Below are 23,312 nucleotides of genomic sequence, written 5' to 3'. Positions count from 1 at the left end.
TCGTGATTGTGATTTTTCCCAAAATCAAGCAGCCCTACCTTTTGACAGTGGAAACGGCCATAAAAGTGTACCAAACCAAACCATACCGTACCACTCAGTGGAAACAGGCCATTAATGTCAGCTGTCATGCAAGTCTCGTCTAGTAGACACCAGTGTATATTTAAATGGGTTTACTCTAGATTGATACTTTTGTTTTGTGGTTAATCCATGATTAAAGTTGAATTGGAATTAAACATTCGCCGCTTAGTGGTTGCGAGTTTAAACTACTGTCACAGTAGCATCGCACACATTTACAGAATGAACTTCCGAATGCATCAAACTAGTGTATTGCAGAGTAATGCAGGGAGAACACAGAAGTATAAATGCTCATGATGGTGTCAGCTATGTGAATAATCTACAATGTGGGCTAAGGTGTTCATGCGACACTGAAGTTATAAATTGGACATGACAGACTGGAACTGATGCCACATGCTTCATGTTTTCTTTCATTTGGCTTAAGTGAATGTAAACAGGACAAAAAAATCCAATAGCTGTTTGAATATTTGCATTAGGCCTCACAAAACAAATGCAGCATCAGTCTCCTTTAAAAGTTTTTTTAAGAAGAAACAACAAGACAAAGGCAAAAACAAAGCAACTACTGTTTATTTTTCAGTAATCAGTTCTGCTCCTTTCTACTGCTTACAACACAGGTGCGTGCTGAGTAAGCAGACAGCATTCATTCGCAAAGACGAGCATGAACCTATACATCCTCACTCTCAAGTACTGTTTTCTCCACTGAAACCTCTGAACAAACCAATTCACAACAATTAATCAAACCTCCCAGCGGTACCAGAGAGAGAGAGAGAGAACATTTTAAAATACTGTGCTCAACTTGCTCACCTGCGCTCACACAGCAGTTTAATGCAAGCAATACATTTACATTTTATCTTAAATTGTTTCTCTATTTTGGTTTGTTGACAGCGTAGAAGCAGTTATGCAAAGAGCACAGTATTTTCCCGTTTCCAAATAAGTACAAAAGCTTCAACACTAATACATTGAGTTTAATCCCAAAATGGGGAAGTCTGATCTGTGGCTGATTTGGCTAACTTCTGCTGACAAACGGTCGAGAATACCTTGTAGCAGTTAGCATAATCTGCAAGCAATAGAGATAGAATATCAAACAGGTGAGAATGAATTGTGATGCTTTTCCTAGTGAACACACATATGCACATGACAGAATTCACCACAAATCTGTCCATAATCCCAGTGCCATGGCCTCCGCCCACAACAGATTAGGGTCATTAATCCAGGAGAGAGAACCAATCCTCTAATTATACCTCCACAGGAGATGCCCTACAGACTCTGGTCTGCTCCATGGTACCCAGTTTATAAACCCCCCTGAGGGATAAACTGACCTATGATGCCATTTCATCCATGTGCTGATCTTGTCATTTTAAGCATTTAGCGAGAAAGAGACAGCATCCATCACATTAGCACACACAGCGTTACCCAAGTTACAGAATGGCTGCCAAGTAGGGAATACAGTCAATGATATCTGCATCTTTTTGACTTCAATTCAAGCACACTTATTACAACACACTGAAAAATGAGTTTGCTTTAACTTGAAATTCTGACAGAAATATATTACTATTGTGAAGTAAAATATCGGGGTTTCTGCAGGTTTCACCAAGTTACATTTAAGACATTAAGACCATTATAAATAATACAATTTTGGACTTGCACAAGGCTACATGCTAAATTCTACCCCAGTTAGAAATTTTCACTTGATTTGAAAAACTTATTAACATTTATTTAATACCTTTAATAATAATTTTGCTTTAATATTTGAAATGTATTTTTTAAGAGGTTTTTCACCTTTTTTTATTATGATATGACAGTAGAGATTTCAGACAAGAAAGCATTGAGAGCAGAGAGAGGGGAAAACACGGCAAAGGACCTCAAGCCGCCATGAGCACGTCGGGGCTATATGTTGCTGCACAGCACCACTGGGCTATCGGCGCCGACGTTTAAATATTTTTTCATTTATTTTCAAATATATTTATTCACATACCCTATAACCCTTAGTAAGAATAAAACAAAACATAGCTGTCAATTACTTCAGTCTACGATAAGAATAATTTGATAATAAAAAATATGTAAGGTCACTATCCTCAGCAGTATATAACAAATTTTAAGCAAATGTTACTGTAAGGAAAGTAATTAAATGCTAATTTTTAAATAAAAAGTTACAAGTTTTGTTGAGATGGATTGTTGGATGTACACGTGTTAATGACCAAACTGGGTAGCTAGCTATACATTAACAAAGGCAAATTAAGACCTGTTAAAATAGATTTAAGACCTACAACACAATATTTCAGTAAATTTAACACTTTAAGGCCTAAAATGTAGCTTTTGAGATTTAAGACCTTTTAAGACGCTGCAGATACCCTGAATATATTACTAAAAATTCTACCACTGCTACTATTGTTATGGAATAATAACACAATGGGCTATATGCACACAGAGTTTTAATTTCAGCCAGCCAGTCTCAATGCTTCTGGTGAACTGTCTTTCTTTTATAAAATTGCCATGTTTGACGTGATTTCTTTGAAAATCTGTGATTTTTCACTCCCTGATAGATATATGACAAAGTATGTCTCAGACCAGACAAGAAGCACTACATTAAATCCCATTTCCCCCGCCATGTCTTTAAAATATGACAGTTCATTTACCCCAGTTTTATCAATAGAGTTTCTGTGCTCGCCTGCTCATCCTGACGGTGCTAGTGGTTACATGGTCTTTCATCTCATTTTATGCTTGAACAACTAAATGAATGTTTGAGTCTATTTAACTGATTATTTTTTAATTACATTACAACATCATACTGTAAACCTTTTAAAGACCATGAAGAATGAAATTTCAGGCTTTTATAGGGCTGAACGCTAAATATTTTTTAATCGTCCATAAGGAAAAAGAGTGTACTTGGCTTATCTAATACAACTTGCTTGTAATTCTAATTAGTTTTTTCTTATTCACATATTACAAAAGTGTCCAAGCAAGCAGTTCCTATAGTTATATAGATTTTTTTACAGCATAACCGTTAAACATAACTAACAACATTAAAAAACCTTTATAAACAAAGTGTATGCGCAACAGACTGTTTATTCAGTTTATTTTTTTCAGATGTATTTGTTAGTAAATGAATGTGTTGGATTGATTGGGTAGCTTTAAATAAACAAAGAAAATTAAGACCCGTTAAAAACTATTTTAGACCCACAAGACAATATTTCAGTAAATATAAGACTTTTTAAGGCCTAAAATTGTGTTTTTAAAATTGAAGATATTTTAAGACCACATGGACACCCTGTGTAAAAGTAATCTTAAGAAACTGAAAATAGTCACTAAGTTTTCACCAGAAGTTTATCATTAGCTGAAAAATATTGGGTGTGCGTAAATCACGTTGTTCTATGAAAATGTAGAAAAAATTATAAAACTTTTTCTGAGGGAAAAAGTTCAATAAACTGTTGTTAAACTGTAATTTAAATAAAACAAGTGTGATTTTATTTTTTATTTAACTGAGTTTAGGAAAAAAAAAAAAAAGTCCGGAAGAATTTAAATGAAAAATAAAAAAAAACAACTGTGAAAAAAAATACATTAAAAAAAATCAGTTTTCTCTCAATAAAGGTTTATTATTTACAAATAATAGTACTAATCAATTATTAACTTATTCTGGGTTTTATATCTGGGAAACTACATAGATGCCTTTTAAATTTATAATGAGGGTCTCTCACACATCGAGATCATATTTTATGGCGTTTTCAAGATTGAAAAAGCTGAACTAATGCACTTTAAGTGACTCGTATATATCATATTGTCCTGTCGGCCGTTCAGAGTCAAAAAGCTAAATTTCCACCTTCATTTGTCCTCAGTGAACATCACACACACACACACACACACACACACACACACACACACACACACACACACACACACACACACACACACACACACACACACACACACACACACACACACACAATCCCCTTTCACCTGCTTGTGTGATGTGTTGCAATTTTGGCGAGTGTGCAGAATGTAACTGTGCCCCAATGCCTTCAAGTCCACTGTACTTTCTGCCAAACACGTTCATTCTGTCACTCTTGCATAACAGCCGAACTTTGAATTCAAACTACACTGCCCATTCCAACAGAAAAGATTTGACACAGTTAAATATGATTAGGAAAAGTAAATCCAAAGTAAATCTGTGGAGTTTGCCTTCTACTTGTTCTAATTCTGACCGGTTATGATGACAGTGCTTTACAATACATTGAGCACTGCTACTAAACCTAATAATGACCACGTGGCTACAGCGAGGACACGCGCCGCCGGTTCACGGAAGGTAAATGAGTCAATCGCTCATTGTGAGGACAAGCTGAAATCTCTAAATCCCTCATCAAATTGAAGGAACCGGATGATGGAGGAGCGCTCCTCTTCAAAGAAACCTGTAAATGTCAGACCATGAAGAAAAAGGCGCAATCTGGTCATGCGGTGCAAACGACAGTCTTCATCACACACGTGCGTGTCTCCAGCAGAGCTTTGCTCGAACCTCGCTTACCGATGTGCGACTTCCGATTCGCCTCATTGCATAGAAGTACATTAAACAGTGAGCTGCTTTGAAATGGGATAGAAATTCCGACTCCCGATACATTTTGAGTCGGTTCTTTTGAACTGTTCGTTTAAATGAACCGGTTCAAAACGATTTTGCGTCATCGCGTAATCACATGCTTCCTGTGTTAACCCGGTATGACGTTTCACGCTCCAACCGCTTGGAGGTACATATTGCGGTTTATTAAATTTGATTGATAAAGGAGCTTACTGTAATTCGTATGCCCTAATTCACCTTGTTACACGAAAACAAAGCCAACAGGTCAACCTGTATTTGGATTAAACGACGCTTGCATATTTCAAGTCTGAGTTTCTGCATGTTAGTCAAATGTTAGTATGTTTGTAGCGATGTTTACATAACTGTTTTACGATAAATTCAAAGTATAACGTTATGTACTTTGTGATATTTCCAGTACGTTTCAGCTGTTATATTTCTAATCCTGTATAAAGCAGTTCAAATAATTTCACTCGTTTTCATATCACATTAAAACTAGCCTTCTCTGCTTATTTCAAATCGGACATTATGGTTCTTGGTTCAATGAGTCGAATCTGTTCACTCCAGAACCTCTCAGAAACCGAGTCAGTCTGGTTCACTAAAATGACTCGGTCAGGTCAGCCAGATGTAAATATAAAACAGCAGCATTTATTGTGCTATTGTACAAATTCATCAACCGAGTCAACACATATCATACCTCTGTAAAGCTTACACTTTTCAGCCGGGCTGAAGCTGTGAGTTTGTATTTTTATTTATCTTTCTCTCTCTTTCTCTTTTCATGCTGTTCAGTGTTTAAATGAGCGCTCAAGCTCTCATATGAACAACTGGGCACTAGCTTAGCTTTCGCTAACTTACCTTTACTCATTCAAGATCCGTCGCGCCTCCCCCAAACGTCTCAACTGAAGAGCTTGCACCCAAAATTAGCTTTTCATTGACTCACCGGCTTTTCAAAACAAAGAAATCGGGTTGTAGCCCCATAAACATGCCTGAAGACGCGTGGTTTAGTTAGCAGTGCGCATCTTTGAACTTCACTTTCCCCCTGACAAACGTTACATCATGAGTCACTGACTGCCCTCAGGAGGAGGAGAGTCGCTCACAGGCGCTTTTACTAAATATATTCAAACAATCACGCAATGATTACTTATGAAAAGATTCTGATAGATTACTTAATGAGAATGTAGTAATAGTGACTGAAAGAGTGAAGCACCAAGTCATTTTGTAGCTGCTCGAGGCAGTTATGTTAGTAAGTTTGACGTAAAACAATGATGCATTTTATAAGTATTACAGCAAATTTCTAAAACATGGACAGTATTTATATTGACCTAGAGTCATTTTTAGTTTTTTTTCTGCTAGTAAGGGCTCTAGATGTTATTATTCTTGAAAGAATTATCAATAAATTCTAAAGAATTATCAATATTTTCTTACACAAAACACAAATGGCAGTTTCTCAAAATGTAAACTACCGGTCAAAAGTTTGGGGTCAGTATGATTATTAAATGTTTTAAATAAGCTTCTCCTGCTCACCAAGGCGGCATTTATTTATTCATAAATACAGTAAAAATTGTGAAATGTTATTGTACTATACAATAACTGCTCAAAAGTAGTTTAGAAGATATTTTAATAATTTTTTTTAAATAATTTGAGTCAGAAAAGCATGTTTTAAATAAAATGTATTATTATTATAACAGTAAAGGAATGAATGAATTTTCAGCCTCATTAATCCAGTCTTCACATCATCCTTCAGAAATCACTAATATTAATTATAATCATTATTAATAATAATAATAATATTATTAGTAGTAATAGTAATAATATTATTAAAGTTAATAGTAATAAAAGCAAAAATGACTGGAGTAATAATTTTGTTGGAAACTACATACAATAAGAAAGCAGTTATTTAAAATTGTATTAAATATTTAACTATTTAACTATTTTTTGTTACATTTTTCTGCCTTGAACAAAATAATTTTCTTTAAAGAAAAAAGAAATCACAAAAAAAAAAAACTGACCCCAAATTTTTAAGTGGAAGTGTACTTATTATTGGCAAATCCAGAGAATTGATAATAATTTTGAAGTGGTCCTACATTTTTTTACCCTCAAGAGTTGTATACACATATTTAACACACTGTGTATGTAGGATAGAAAACTATACTCAACAGACTATAAATAAAATTAAATAAATAAAACACAATTAAAAAAATCTTACCTTCTGCCGAAAAGCCAAAGGTCTTTGTCTGGCGTATACTGAGGATCTCACTTTATTTTGCTGCCAGAAGACTACAGGTCAGTTCAAGCTGAGCATTAGGAACCCTTGCAAGAAAAGAGAAAAATTAGTGACACAGCAACAAATTTATTTTAGACTGAATATAGATGACAGCACTATCTATTACAAAATGAGGCCTCAGAAAATGCATTGCATCAGCAGAAGCATTTAGCTAAATGATGATGATAATAAGAATGAAACCACCATTAGTTCAAACCACATCTTCATCCTGAAAGTAAAACTAAATTAAACCAGCCATAAAAGCATCACTGATATCTAACAAAAATCCCAGATTTAATCAGACCCAACATTAGCTAATGTCGCACTGAAGTCAGTGTTAAGTCTTGCATAGAAATTCATCTCTCCTATATTTCTTCCTCTCGTTTAAAAAAACAAAAAAAAAACAAACTCCTGGTCACTCAAACATCTCGTAGCACCTGATTTGTTCCCCATAATAACAATCGGTGTGTCCATTACACCGTATCCGTGTTTTACACCTCACCACCTACACCTACAGCAGAAAGTGCTGACTGAGGGAAAAGGCGTTTCTTTGTCTTTCTCTCAGGAGCCGTTTCTCTGGTGTTGCTCACTGTCATTCACTCAGTCTCCACATGCGTTCGGACACTCAGATCCTCTCATATGATTTCTGTACACAACACTCCCCTCCCCCTCCGCTCTCTGACACATTCCAAAGGTCAAAGTCATTGGAGGCCTTTGAAGGACAAGCGCAGTTACTCCGAAAGCGCTCTCTGTGTATGACAGCAATTACATGTGAGGAACAATAGACTACACAGATGAGAGACTATTTACCCACTTTAGAAGAAGATTAATAAGAAAATAATAATTAATGCAAAAATTTATAATAAATAATTTCTTTTAGAAAAATACAAATATTGAAACATTTCTACAATGCAAATTTTAAAATAATTACAAATAAAATAGGTATAAAAGTTAAGATGAAACCAAAGAAATAAAAAATAGCTGCCAAGACAGCCTTCCCCATGCTCACATTTATCTTTGAATGATTTTTAAAGAAGTAAACGGTGTACAATAAAGACTTTTAATGACTTAATGTCAGATATTGGCATTACCTAATAATGACACTATTAAAGTCTATTGCAGATATGTTTTATTTTAATAGTGCACAAATAAATGCTGAAATTAAAATTATTAAATGCTTAAGACGATTGAGAACATGTTAACAAATGCATGATCTACTGTTAACAAACGAAACCTTACTGAGAAGGATTAGTAAATAATATACGATACACATTAATTTTATACATCTAGTTCATGTACAGAATGTTAATGATTAACTATCACAGCTATTTTAATGCAGCTATCTACGACTTGTGAAACTTCAGAGGAAACAAACTAATATTTAAGTTCTAACAGAACATCTAAAACCCCAAAAAACTGTTCTGTTCTTTCACTTTCATTTTATTTTACATTATATTTAGAGATAGCAGGCACACATTGTAGTCCCAGAATATACTCATGAGTTACCTATAAATTTCCTCTCTCAGTGACTCTTATCTCTTTGTTGGCCATGTGCTATAAAGCATATGGTGTTAAAAATAAAACTGCATTTATAATTATTCTATATAAACTCAACGTTAACATTTTTAAAATATAAAAGTTTTTAATGCAGCATTTTGTCTGTAACATTAGTTAAAGTTTTTTTTTTTTTGAGGTTACTTATTGATCTCGTTGAAGTACGTTAGTTAAGTACATAACTTCACAATGGTGACGATTAGTGTAGTTGTCAGTTGGTGTTGTGTGTATAACTAAAGCATAGTAGCAGTGATCAACTGATTTCTAATCTAAAGTTTACTGTGTAAATCTGATTCTCCGCAGAGAAATCTGAGATAAGTCGTCTGTGCCAGCCTTTGAACTTCGACTACAGTATGCATATGCATGCAACTGCAGAGCAAAGACTGTCGGAGCAGGCCTCAAAAGGTGACCTTGTTCAGCAAGCCTTGACAATTGAAAGGTTAATTGCTCAACTGGATTACAACCTCTTAAGGACAGAGATTCCCAGTCCAACCAAAAGGTGGTCAGCAGCACTTTTGAAGTGTTTTAGTATATATGATATCAACAGTCATTAGAAATAGACTTATTTAAAAAGCACATATGGAACCTACACAGTAGACGTATGTATAACCAGTATTAATGTATATTTGGAATAATGCTTGATACACTTTTTTACAAGCAATGCAGCCTTGACCTGTCTGTGAACTCTGAAACCACTTACAGCTGAGTTTAAAGGTGAAATGCCAAACTCTAAATTTGTATTTCATTATCATTAAAAATAAATCTATAAGTAAGAAAAACAAATAAAGCTAGCTAACCATTGCATATATCTTAGTTTTTGCTGGAACATTAATAATGCTCATTATCAAGAGTTTTTCTTACTGACTATGAAAGTAGCAGCATAGTGTATTGCTTATGTCGAAGTCTAGACCCCAATATGTTTGTTGTGCCAGCTCATATGGCAGTTGTCTACTTTGAAGTAGAGGACACTTTAATGGGCTTGTGCACTCCTTTTTGTGCTACACAGAGCGGAACGTGGAAAATGAAGCATACTCTGGCCTTTAAGGTCTCTGCTCTAAATTTTAAAGGAGTACAGCACTTTATGCTTTGAAAGTATTTTTTCTACTTTATTCATAGTCATATGCTGAGCTATTTAATTTAAACTCCGTTTGATTTGCTTGTGAACACTGATATTAAACATATATTGTACTCACATTATTCTGAATATTCATCAATGAGTATTGACCCTATTCTTTCATGTAAGAGTGAGCACAGCCTTTGGAAACTTATTGGCTCAAGACATCAGTCTTAATGCCTTCTAACGGTTTTCAGCCATAAAAACAGTTTGTTATACTAATTGATGTAGCAAACAGGTATTTTCTTATAGTTTGACCGTTTAATGCCATATATTATTCCTAGTAATTTCCCCGTAGGCAAATGAATTGAAGGTCCAAAACAATCACAGAAAAGAGCTTAAATGAGTGTTCAGACATCTAGTTTATGCACTTTTGCATTGGAGTCATTGTTGCCATCTTGTGGGCAAAGTAATACGACAGCAAAAAAAACGTAAAGCGTATTGTTCGAATGCATACTTACAAATTAAAACAGCAGTGTTTGTCCAGATCAGATCACATGAACGGAAATTAGGCCCTATCATGCGGTTTCAGACTTAATCGAAATTAGACGTCCTGATCAGGACTCTATAAATGTATCTATATTGTATCTATATATGTATTCTCATTATTTTTGAACACATCTGTAATTATGTGGTGGCACAGAGTTAGACCTCTTTCTTGACTTCACACAGAAACAGCAATGTGTGCGGCATAACATCACTCTGTCGCAGAGATGCTATTGGATAGAAACTGAGATATGTAAACTTGGGATTGCCTGCCGGGTGTTTTAGGTTGAGGTGCTATTTGTTTTTATATTAGATTTTTTTTTTTATTTACTGTTGCAAGTCCAAAAATAAAAAATTATGTTATTTATTACTTGATTGTTCAAGCTACCTCACAAAAGTGCTTAGTTTAAGTTAAAAGTTGTTGAATGTTAAAATAAGGTGAATTAAATTAAAAATAAGAAACATCCTGGATTTGTTTCTTCACTCTTCTTTATTCTCTTTTTATGTATTATAAAAGTATCAGATCCGGTTTCGGTATCAGTAGATACTCAAAATCAAATGACTTAAAAAAAAACCTGATCAGGACATCCCTAGTACATCACACATACATTATGCGCGAAACTTTGTGTACAGGTATATCCCCAAATTATACTTCAGCTGTCTGCGTTTTGCATTCAGTCATCATGAAGTTACAAATTTTATTGATTAGTAGTGGATATAAGTGTACACTGCCTGTGTGTAGCAGTTTTTCTGTCCATTCAGAAGATTGGTGTACAATAGTGCAGATGCAAAGTAAATGTTCAAACAGAACGTGTGAAAAAAATTGTCCATCCATTACCTTCCATAGTTGAGATTACTTAAAAGTCTGCACCTGAAGAATTACTATGCGTTAAGGCTGATTTTTATTTCTGCATCAAGTGCACGCGTATGCTACGGCGCAGCCTACGTGTGGACGCATAGCCCTCACCGTGGCCATTGCTGACGCGCACCTCTTAAAAAAAATAACTACACGTCGCAACGACGCGTAGCACAAGCTCTGTGATTGGACAGCTTGGTAGCATGTGGGTGGAACTGAGAGCCACGTGAGTCCGTTGGAGTGAGCATTTACAAGTGTTGAGTCCCGTGAAGGAGCTCCAGATGATAAGTTTTGTTTTGTGTTTACCTTATGGTTGAAAGTTTATGGTTGCCTCAAAATAAGTGAGGTTGAACCACTGGTACATTAAGGAAGCATTCAGAAAATACAAAACACCAGCGAAGAAACTCGACACAGAGGAACATAAACACATCACTGCCAAGTTCCCACTAGCGTTTCGGAAGTGTTTTTGCAGAGCAACAGAAACAGCGCGCATTAGTATGAAAACCACAGCTATGCATGTTGCATGCGCCGTCGGTCACGCCGATCACTTGACGCACAAGTATAAACCAGATTTTAGTCGAAAAAAGTATACCTTGGACGGCATACCGACACCTAGAGGCTGAATGTGGAATTGCATTATGAGCACTATATTTACAATGAACCCACATTCTTAAAGGACCAACAGCTATGGTAGCAAATCGGCAGCCCCCAACATCTCGAAATGTTTGTCCTAATGAAAGCAACTAGCTCCATATGAAATAAATTATGGAGCATCATCTTTTTTTCCACAGTGCAAACTTTAAAACTCATTTTAAGCATATTTTACAAAAACAAAATTGAACATAAAACTTTTAGTTAAGGAACCAATTAAGTAAACTGTTAATCACACTCTGCTTCAAAAAAGACAGCAGATAACCAAATAAAATGATTACCTTCTTGTACCAACTGCATTACGTCAGTGACGACGTGAAATGCCTCGAATATAAGAATGCAAAGCAGATCTGTCGCGCCTGAGGTAGTTTGTTTCCAGACTGAAGGGCTGTACTGGAAATGCGACATGACTCGAGTACTGGAGTCTGTGGTAAAAGCTCACTCGCTGACACAATGTATGAGCTAGGGGACAACTCATCAAGGTCAGCGTGCTGCAAAGTCTTACTGCGGACTTTTTATAGCAATAAAAGCGCGTAACGCTCATTTATATGCAAAGAATAAGCCACGGTCTGCGAATTTAAATGTTAGGCACTACATCAAATCATGTTCTCGTGCTGATAGTAGTCCTAGAAGCAAACTATCAGAACACACTGACCTATTTACAGTGTAAAGTTTTTACTGCTGAGTAGCGACAGCAGACATCGCCAGTGATGGACAGTATGACATCAGAATTATGATTATCAAACAGGGTCGCAACACCGCGCATTCACATTAAACACAAAATAAAGAAACATTGCATTTCGTTGCTGGATGCCGGGTGGATGAACACTTACCAGTATATCAGAGAGCATTGCTGGTGCCTCGAAGCCAAGCAAAGAAACTCTTGAGCAAAGCCGGGTTTAATATATAGATAGCCTGCTATCACATAAATTACAGCACAATGTCCTACACGCCGAATTAAACAGCAGATGCTCTTCCCTATCAGTTAAGTGGGCTACCTTACTTAGCAATTCTGGTGCTGTATTAAGTACGATAAGGTATATGTGACACAAAATCAATGCTAGCACTCGATATTTTGAATGAATGGCGGCGCGACTGTGGTCAGATGAGCAGACGCGTATGTTTAATCCATGTTTGATTTGCTCTTCCCTGGACTAGTTCCCCATATTGCTGTTACGGTTGTCACTGGAAGCCTGAATCCTGTCTTCCGCTAATACAGCTGAGATCCCGGTTACGTATATCCTCGTTGTTCCTCCTCCCTCTCCGCTCTTGCGTCTGCTGTTTCTCCGTTACGTCCACTGCCGCTTCCAATCACGCGTCCTCGCGCCTCTGTCACAAGCGGCAGCAGCAGCGCTTTCAACAATACAGAGAAACTGACCTACTGTATGTGTGTGTGACTCACGAGTTTGCACACTTTTGATCTATTATCCCAAGCTTTTATTCGATGCCTTGCATCCCGGGCTATTTTGGGGACTGTTTGAGGGGTAAATTAAATGAAGCGTGGTGCGGAGGCCATTTGATAGCACATGATTCGTGACTGAGCTGTAGTGAATAAAAGGTTGGATATCAACTGTAAAGCTTGGAGATTATATAACTACAATGCGTTTGTATTTCAGTATTAAGGGAACTTAAATATTTGGCACCTTTCCCTTCATTAAACCATAACGAATTATGGTTTTATTAGTAAAAGGTAAACGTGATATTTTTGGGGTGGCATATTGATTAGGCTACCATTTGTAGGCTACAACAACAGGTTAGCTATACAAACACCCTTGTAAGTGCAGCAAATCTAGGTTTATGGTTTAAGTCTAGTTTCATTTCTAAAACCATGGTTAATTTTCATAAGGGCTTCCAATATATATATATATATATATATTTACAAACATTAAATAGTATCCTTGAGAAAATAAACCACATTTTTATTATTATATAGAATATAGTATTTATTAGTCATAGTCATACAGTACTCGGCACTCTTTTAACTTCATATTTTTAATAGGAAGCTGTACAATATTATGTTTGTGCATATACATTAGATTAGTCAGTACTGAAGCCAAATCTGGAGCGTATCTAAAAACTAGTATACCCAAATTTATGTTATAGAAAAATATTAAATGCAAATTTAAAAAAGGAAAAAATGAGCAGAAACAAAAAATGAAAAACATTTGTTGGAATTTTGTAGGTTGTACTTTTTTTGCCATATTTTGCTTAAATTTAATTGTATTATATTTCAATTTCTAAATATGTTTGGTGACTAAAATATTATGTTAATAAATTTATCTTTTTAATAAATCAGTTTTGTCTTCATGCACCAAAATACACTGCCTATATTTACTGCGAAATTGATAAAAATATTAATTTTCAAAACGGGGTGTACTGTACTCCAATGCTGAGCACTGTAGATTATAGTTAATTATTAGTAACTAAGGATTTTGGCACATTATTTAACATTTGTAAATGGTTTACAAATATGGATAATTAGTGGTCAGTTTAGCAAAACCATAGTTTATTTTTGGTTATCATGCTTTAACTACAATGTAGTTTATTTATTGATTTAGTTTTGGGGAAAACCATGGTTAATTAAAAAAAAATAATGATATATATATATATATATATATATATATATATATATATATATATATATATATATATATATATATATATATATATATATATATGGATAAATGGCAACATTAAACTATAGCTTGTACGCCTTATGGAACACACCAAAAAATAAAAAATAAAGAAAGACCCCCCACACACACTCTCTCTCTCTCTCACTCACTGACAAAGGTCCAGAATGTGTCACATACATAAGGTAATTTGTCCAATTTTGATTATTATGCCATAATGAATTAATGAATTGTGAAAATAACACATTGAACAAGGCTTTAAAACCTAGAGGAAACCATGTTGGCTGTCAGTACAGAATTTAGGCAATTTTTGTGCCAAACTCGGTGTCCCAAATTCTGCCAGAGGAAAGTTGAATGTGCTTGCCAGTTTTGTTATTTGCCTAATAAATGATAACAGGCTACAGTTTTTTTTCTTTTCTGAAAAACAGATTTATATTTGTTCTAATGATATATAATGTTATAAATTATTATTTTTTTAAGTATTATATTTTTTTGTAGATTATAATTTTTTTATTAAAAATTTTTAGGAAATGTTTTTGGTATGTTAAAAGTGTGGTTGTGATGACCATCAGACAAGCTAATCCAGCAAAAAAGGACTTAAAATGCTGTATTTAAACCTCATACTTAAATAGAAAATGAGGCAAATAATCGCAAAAAGGTCCACTTTTGAGAAAAAAAGAACCATTGATTTTGCCAGGCTGGCTACAAGCCTGGTTTATGAGCATGAACGTAATTAAAGGTATGGAGTTATGTGAAGGATGCACTGAGAAAGGGGATGAAAGTAAAAAAAAAAAAAACAGTCCCACAGAGAACCCTACTATGGCTTTATGCAATGGTAAAGTGTATACACACTTCTCAATTTTGCCAAGTCATCTGGATGCTTTTTGTTTTAATCCTTTGTGAATTCAGACATATTTGTTTCACATTCTATATATTTGCTTATGTAGATAGTTAAATGTCATGCACAGATTATGCATATTATATTTATTATTAAATAATTTAAGTATTAAATTTATACAAATTCTATACTAGTTATAGGCATGCATATCAAACATGGAGGTAAATTATAATTAATGGGGCAAAAACAGTTCCAAAAACACTGCAAGCACAAACAACCCGTCATCTACTTACAGTGATAAACAGTAAATTTACTTTGCCTGAAGTTTCAGCGTGACACATTACTGCTTTTCTTATATTGTGTTGTATGTTGTTGCTGTATAACATTTATTTAAATTTTAGCCTAACCAATATGTGTTTTTGTGGGTCAGTGTTTAAAAAAAAACTAATTTTATTGTCATCATCATGTGACCTTTTGTTTTATTAGCAGCTTAATTTAGAAGTGATCAGGTGACAAATCGAGATATAAAAAGCTTTATGCATGTTGCAACCTGCAACTGTTACATTAAAGAGGTAATTTTACCAGATTTAGCCTATAAAAAGTATTTTTGCTCGTAAATATATGCAGTTTCCATTCAAAAAAGTTTACTAAACAAACAAACACAAAAACCCACGGTTATAGTTTAACAGCGAGAATAATCACATGGTTTACCGCACTGACCATGGTATTTGCAGTAATAATAAATAAATAAACCATGCTTACTGCACATTTACTACAATAAGACTGGTTCTTTTTCATAGGGGTTACTTCAGTCACAACATTGCTGACTTGACTGCTTTAGATTGAACTCTTTTATTTGTTTTCAGTGTGCGTTGCCCCCACTTTCCATTATAATGCGACAGAATCCGTTTGTCCCATTGAAGTTCAAACGGCAGGGCAGTAAATCAAGCATCGCTTTAGATGGCATGGAAAATGTCAGTCCGCTCGGTCTTGTGACACTGACCCAACTCGCTGCTCTAGGCCTCCCATAGTCAGCTGGTTCCTACAACAGTTTTGGGCTGTGAGCCAGCGGCGCAGTTCACAGTGACTGCGGAGCGAGGAAAGGAGAGACAGAAGGAGAGACTACAATCCGCGTAACCCGATAACCGGCTGAGAGAAAGAGATCGCTGCGTCTCCAAGCCGCTGTAACGGAAAAGAGTCCCATGTTAGGGAAATAATTCGGCGACAGGGGTCTATTTTAGGAATGCACCCCAGACAGCTTGACAGAAACGTGTCCGTTTTGCATATTGAACTAAAATAACTCATTAATAAGAACAAAACGCATATATGTGTGTGGTGCTGCAGCAGAACAGGGCTAAAAAAGGAAACAGAGAGCGCTAGTGTTCTCGGTGTCATTGAAAGCGCACGCACGACCTTCACTCAAGGTCGTTTCCCGACGCAGCGTTTCAGCTGAGCTGCATGCGCATCGAAACGCTCCACGTGGGACATTTTTCCTCTCATGCCCTCATCCGAACGCCTCTCGCACAGTTTGGTAGATGTTTTACAACTTTTACAGAGTATCACGAGATCTTTTCCGACAGAGGCTTTTGTGTAAATGTGGTTTATGGCTCCACCACAAAGGGTCACACCTCGGTGCTCTGGAATGTTGACAGAGGTCATGACCTTAAAAACAGGTGGGAACGACTACACAAACACTAATAGCATGCAAAAGACAACAGCTGGGAGGTGATGGCTATATGCAGAAAGGGGAAGCTGAATTATTATCATGTTAAACAGTGACTTCTTATTCTTTTTAACAGACTTGGGATAAAACAGACACACTCTGAAAAACGGAAATGAGCTTTTGCATGCAGGGTTTCTTAAGCACGCTGCATAGCCTACATAAAGGCATACCAAAACTGAAACTTCTGTAATCATTTACCCACCCTTCACCTTTATCCAAAAGGTCTTGGGCAAGTGTAGGGTGAGTAAATAATGAAATACATTTTAAATTGAATTTCTTTCCTAAATTTAAAGTGAAATAAAAACAAACAGTTTATGTTTAAAGCTAGGAATAAAATACTTCCGAAACGCATACAAAAAGACAAGGGGGATATAATCTGACAGAAGATCAAAAGTTTAGGAGGTTAAAAACAAGGACAACTTTTAAAAAATTGTGTATGTGGTGTGAAATTATTGAATAGTCTAAAACATATTCTCAAACAATGACAGGATATTAATCAATTGCATGAATACATATTATTTAAGGAATATAATGATGAATAGAGGTGATTGAAAAATAATAAAATAAGAAAGATATGCAGAAATGCATGATTATATGCAATACTATGTATTTTTAGGTCTGTTATAAAGTGTAAATGTACAAATGGAAATAAACATAATATATCAAAGATGCCAAAAGGGCAAATATGTCTTATGTAAAAAGAAGCGATAAGTAAAAGAAGAAATAAGTTGAAGTAATAGAAGCATGATGTGTGTGGTAATGGGGTGGGAAATAATAAGCTTGTGCTTCATCCTGCTCCCTTTTGACCATGGTGAAAAGTTTTTTTTTTTTTTTGTTGAAGAATTTTTATGTATGATATTTCTGTTTGAAATAAATAAATAGATCAAATCAATTTCTCTGTTGAACACAAAGATATTCTGAAATGTTGCCGGGACCCATTAACTTCCATAGTCATTTGTTTTTTTCTATATAAAATAAAATAAATGGGTCCTAGCAACCAGCATTTTTCTTTTGTGTTCAAGGAACTCAGGTTGAAAATCATATGTGGAAGACTTTCATTTCTGGCTGAACTATTACTTTAAGTCAAATTTGCATAAGTAAATCAGAAGTAAGTGTTGAGTCATTTTAACTTGGGCAATTTACTCATTGTCATTCAAACAGTGTAGCACTGAAAAAAGCTATACTTTTGTGTTGCTTAAACATTTAATTACAGAGGTAATTTATTGTTACAAGGTGATATCTTAATATCTCTTCATTCATCAGGGGACTTCACAGCGAAATGAACCCCCAACTTATCCAACATATGTTTTATAACATATGTTTTAGTCTTCGCTGAGGCCATCTTCCAGCCTCCACCACGGCGACTGAAGCCCTGCACAAGACTTTTGGCCAGCGGAGAAATTAAAATGGTCGTGCCCAACTGAGTCTGGTTCTCGCAAGGTTTTTTTCTTCACTCCCATCAGGTGAAGTTTTTTTTCCCTCTTCGCTGTCGCCACTGCCTCGCATGGTTCAGGATTGGTAAAGCTACGCATCGATGAATTTGCTCTTCAGTGTTTGAACTCTCAGTAATGATTAAATCACACTGAACTGAGCTAAACTGAACTGAACTGAACTTAAACACTAAAACACTGAACTACACTGTTCCAGTTACTATGACCATTTATGTGAAGCTGCTTTGACACAATCTACATTGTAAAAACGCTATACAAATAAAGCTGAATTGAGTTGAATTGAATATAGTGGATGCCCTTTCAGCTGCCATCCTACTGGGAAACATCCACACTCATTCACACACATACACTATGGCCAATTTAGTTTGTTCAATAAACCTATACTGCACTCTCAGAAATAAAGGTACAGGAGCTGTCACTGGGGCAGTACCTTTTCGAAACATACATATTTGTACCCAAAGAGTCCACAGTGGTACCCCAAAGGTGCCCAAATGTACCTAAAAATGACCTTTTAGGTACCATCATGGACCCTTCGGGTACAAATATGTATATTTTGAAAAGGAACTGCCCCAGTGACACCTACTGTACCTTTATTTCTGAGAGTGTGCAGGTTTTTGGACAGTGGGGGAAACCCACGCGAACATCGGGAGCACATGCAAACTCTACACAGAAAGGCCAACTGACCCAGCCGGGACTTGAACCAGCAACCTTCTTGCAGTGAGGTGACAGTGCTAACCACTGAGCTACCATGTCACTATATTTTTAAATCATTATTATTTTGAGAAGGAAATGGACTCTAGATGTCATAACACTTCATAACAAAAGCAATGATAAAACAATGAACATAAAAAGTACCCCATGGGAGCAAATATTTCTATTACTTTTATTTCCTCAGAGAAAGTTATCGATATAAATATGACAAACAATTTTTGTAAAATATTGGCGACTAATTGAAGCTTTCAGTTCTGTAAGCCTCAACATAGCATTTCTTCGCCAAATATAAACTAAGTAATGTAAAAAATCTGCTTTTTCTGTTGTATTTACTTCATCACAATGCAGTTACAGGCCTAAAGCCAACTAAAATGATTTGTCAGTTAATGCAACTTTTTAAAAACCTTTTTAAGTATGCATAATATTAGTAGAGATTAAGAAAATGAGTTCATTTATGGTTTTTACTATCATCACTAATAGGCTACTTTAGGTATGAATAATTTTTCATCACTGAACAATTTCTATGAGTGCAAATCTAAACATTGTTGATGTTTGTTCAGCGTGGATGAAAGTGGTCAGTAATGTTCAGTGGTGTAATTGCGGCAGCAGGCAGTACGCCGCAGCGCCATCTAGCGGTGATGTCCCTATGCAGCAGTTAATAAGTGGATTGTGCCAGTCTGCCGACTAGTGACGTCTGTGTACAGAGTGTCCTCGAGCACAAGGTCATATGTTTCCGTGCACGAAAGTTGAGACATCCGAGCATGTGGCCCAGTTAAACCTCCTGTGGTGTAGCAACGATGCGATGGCAAACCAAGATAATCAAATAGATAACTTTTTTTAAGTAGCCTTTGAGCTGCAGTTTTATTTTATATTTATTTTTAATGTACCCTTAAATTGGCCAGGAGTAGCCTACTCACGGTTTTTTATGCTTTCAGATGATAATAACACAATCCATGCTTGTTGTTTTTGTATTATTTACTTAATTCTTTATTTGTTTATTTATTTATTTTTTTTTTTTTGCAAGGCAAGCTTTAGAATGTCTGTGGGTCATGCAGGATGATGGATGGTCCTTCAACAATTCTTGAAAAAAAAGGGAATAGTTATATACAGCTTGGCTATATGACACTGACGTTTTTCTCCATATTTTATTATTATATTTAGAAAAATAGGCTTTAAAATAATGGTTTCAGGATGGAACATTTCTTATGTAGTTTAAAAACTTTTTGACCACGCCGTTTAAGTAATTAAAAGTATATTACAATTTAAATTGCAATAAATGCACATCATCAAATGGGAATATGGGTTTTTAGTTTGGTTGTTTAGATCATGTCTGAATTAAGTGAAAAGGTCTCAGTGTCATTTGCACTTTAGTCTTATTTGAGCACTTCTCAGGGTTTTAAGGTAAGCTTTCAGCACAGGATTATGGTGGCCTCACCCACTGAGGCAGATTACGTTTGTTTCCTTCACCGTTTCTCAAGATGTCCTTCATAATGCAGATATTTTTATTGTTGTTATTTTGAATTACACGTTAGTTTTTAATGTATGCAGTGGCCATCATTTAAAGCGTTTTTGCATTCAATTCAGAGGCCATTATACGCTTAAAGATTATAATTAGACAAAATAACCTATTTTTCTAAAGCTTGACTTGAACCATGCAAGATGAAAAGATTATAAATCATTTTGTCTACATGATCTTCAAAAAAAAAAAAAAAAAAAAAATCAATGGCATACTAGCAGTTTCTCTTCAATAATTCTGGCTAAAACTACCTGCACTACTGTTCAGATGTTTTGGGTTAGCTGAGTTTTTATTTTATTTATTTTTTGTGAAATACTTTTAACTTGCCAATTTACATTCTTACTCCTAAGGCCGTTTATATTGAAGTTGATATTTAACCCTACCATGCTGGCGTTTTATAACATCTAATTTTTACAAGGAGGGTTGTTAGCCCAATGCTCAACCCCCAAGCTGGAGGGCCAAAACATACACACATACACTACGGACAATTTTGTTTACCCAATTTATCTATAATGCATGTCTTTGGACTTGTGGGGGAAACCGGAGCACCCGGAGGAAACCCACATGAACACAGGGAGAACATGCAAACTCAACACAGAAATACCAACTAATCCAGCCGGGGCTCGAACCAGCGACCTTCTTTCTGTGAGGCAACAGTGCTACCCACTGCACCAGTGTGTTAAATACAGATTAATTTGAGTTTAATAAAGTATTTGTTCTCATAAATAATGTCTTTTGCTGCTGTTTTAATCTAATTATGAAAGAAACAAACACATTGTTATTTATAAAGGGTGAAGCTGATGTGTGGTCAAGATAGAAAAGGTCTGTGTTGGGGTGGGGGGGACTTCATATTGCATTTCTCCATCTCTGCTCTGTTGTTAAATCTCCCTGAAGCTTTTCCTTCTCCTAAGAGCTGCAGCTCTCATCTTTTCTGCATTATTCACTTATTCACTCACTCATTCACTCACTCTGCTTCAGCTCTTTCCACAGGTGTTGACCTCTGCTCAAGGTGAGTTTCTGTTCAGCACTGAAGCTCTGGTGCTTAACTCAAATAAGCGAGATTCATACAGTTAACAAAGTGATAGTACAGTTCTGCTGGGTTAAATAAGAGTGACATACTGGCTGCCCTTTAATGGGTTCATATTTTTAATAAGCATAGTTGCATATTTGTAATACAATTTTTATATACAGCAGAAATCAAAATTAGAGGACAATTTCCGACCACTCAAAATTCAAAATTTCATTCAATTTTAAGGAATTTTAGTTGTGGCTGCACGATGTTAATAGAACAGTGGTTTACAAGGTCTTTAATAAAAGTACTTTATCGGTCAACAGCAATTAGATGAAGAAATTGTAATATAAGCAATGACTACCACTAAAATACCAGGCGTTTACAGCAGTCAGAAATAAGTTAAGTGTAAGGCCCTTGATTTAAAGGTGCCAATAGCATGAAAATCTGGATATATCCATGCAAAGCTGAATAATAAGAGTTTGATACAAATAATATACTGTGAGCCTTAAATTCCATTATTTTCTTGTTCTCATGTAAATCCTGTGCTATGAGTGTAAAATCAGGTGAAAACAGGACAATCTGAACAAAACACTGACTGTGACAATTCACAAGTGTTCATTAACATGCACATCCCACATACTGTAGTATTGAGTTACTAGTGAGATTACAGCAATTATAATTTCCCCAATATTTTCTAGATAAAACACAGCTTATTATATTTTATGTGTATGTGGTACACTCAGTTTGAATACTGGTCTGGCTTTAAGGAAGCAGGCAACCATGCATGGCTATGAAGTAACAGTGTTCCAAATAGGATATATTGCCCTTCGATGGGCACTGAGGGAAAACAATCATGGCCGCCAAATTGAATTGTTGTTCCAAAATTAAGTGCTCAAAACTGGCCACTTTGAAGAGACATGAAGGATTTCATTGGGAACAACTGATGGATACTTCTGGCCATGATCGTTGGAGCAGGGAAGTTGTCACACATTGTGTTCAATTCGCAAGTGTTCATCCCTATGCCCTAATCCCTTCAGAGCACAGGTGACAAATTCAGTTTCTGTGGGGCCACAGCTCGTCAAAATGCAACATTCAGAGAAGACAGATGAACAGTTTATTCACTGGCCTGTATCTTTTGTTAGTTCAACATGCATATTGTGAAATTTGCCTCATATTTTTGCAATAAAACAAGTGTTTAATGTGTGTTTATGCATTGTGTCATATCACAAAGCTCATACTTTGTTTTTCTACAGTGAGAGGATGGCAATAAACTCCAAGAACTCATGTTTATAGAGATTGATAATAATTCCTGTATGAGTTTTGTACAGGTTAAACCCACTACATGCAGCTCTAAATACATCTGTCTCTGCTGTTTAATTGGGTGTTATTATAATTTAGCCTATGTTTTATTCACAACAATTCAGGAGCAGTAATGAAGAAGCAGACTTAAATGCCTATAGATCACTTCTAAAATGAAACTCTTCTCCAATTCAGTTGAAATGAAAATCATTTGACAAGACAGTACTCACTTTGTTTAAAAAAATGTTGAGAACTGAAGTTCATTTATTCATTTTCTTTTCAGCGTAGTCATTTTATTAACCTGGGGTCGCCACAGCGGAATGAACTAACAACTTATCCAGCCTATGTTTCATGCAGTGAATGCCCTTCCAGCCGCAACCCAGTACTGGGAAGGAGAACTGAAGTATGGAAAACAAATATGTATTTCAGATTCAAGCTGTGTGAGCGTCAGAGACATGAGCTCATTAATATTCACAACCCTTCCAATTAAGGTAAAAAGTGAGCTTTCATTCTAGGGCTAAATTCTAGGTTATACGCATGGGTCTCCAACTCAATTCCTGGAGGGGTCA

At 35.7% G+C, this 23,312-nt stretch overlaps 1 protein-coding gene and 1 long non-coding RNA gene across 3 annotated transcripts in view; one reads left to right on the top strand and one right to left on the bottom strand.

The window, feature by feature from the left end:
• The window catches only part of esrra (estrogen-related receptor alpha), a 31,287-nt gene extending 18,515 nt beyond the window's left edge, over nucleotides 1–12,772 (bottom strand). Inside the window, exons 1-2 of one of the 2 annotated variants that reach the window (XM_009295473.5) lie at nucleotides 12,394–12,772; nucleotides 6,843–6,946 (exon numbers count right to left, since the gene is read on the bottom strand). Coding sequence is in view for 1 of the 2 variants with exons in the window: in XM_005161344.6 (XP_005161401.1) it covers nucleotides 5,492–5,501 (10 nt within the window). In the remaining variant the exon portion in view is untranslated. Of the gene's footprint in view, nucleotides 1–5,491; nucleotides 5,693–6,842; nucleotides 6,947–12,393 lie in introns of those variants that run through there. The other variant, XM_005161344.6, reaches the window with a different exon arrangement.
• Nucleotides 5,229–9,645, top strand: LOC137488819 (uncharacterized). The gene is made up of 2 exons (XR_011008060.2): nucleotides 5,229–5,370; nucleotides 8,757–9,645. It is a non-coding gene; the product is annotated as an uncharacterized lncRNA (long non-coding RNA).
• Nucleotides 12,773–23,312: the final 10,540 nt, after the last annotated feature.

This window comes from Danio rerio, chromosome 21 (assembly GCF_049306965.1).
Source record: "Danio rerio strain Tuebingen ecotype United States chromosome 21, GRCz12tu, whole genome shotgun sequence".
NCBI lineage: Eukaryota > Metazoa > Chordata > Actinopteri > Cypriniformes > Danionidae > Danio > Danio rerio.
Note: the sequence above shows the minus strand (reverse complement) of the source record. Positions and strands in the feature narration are given on the sequence as shown.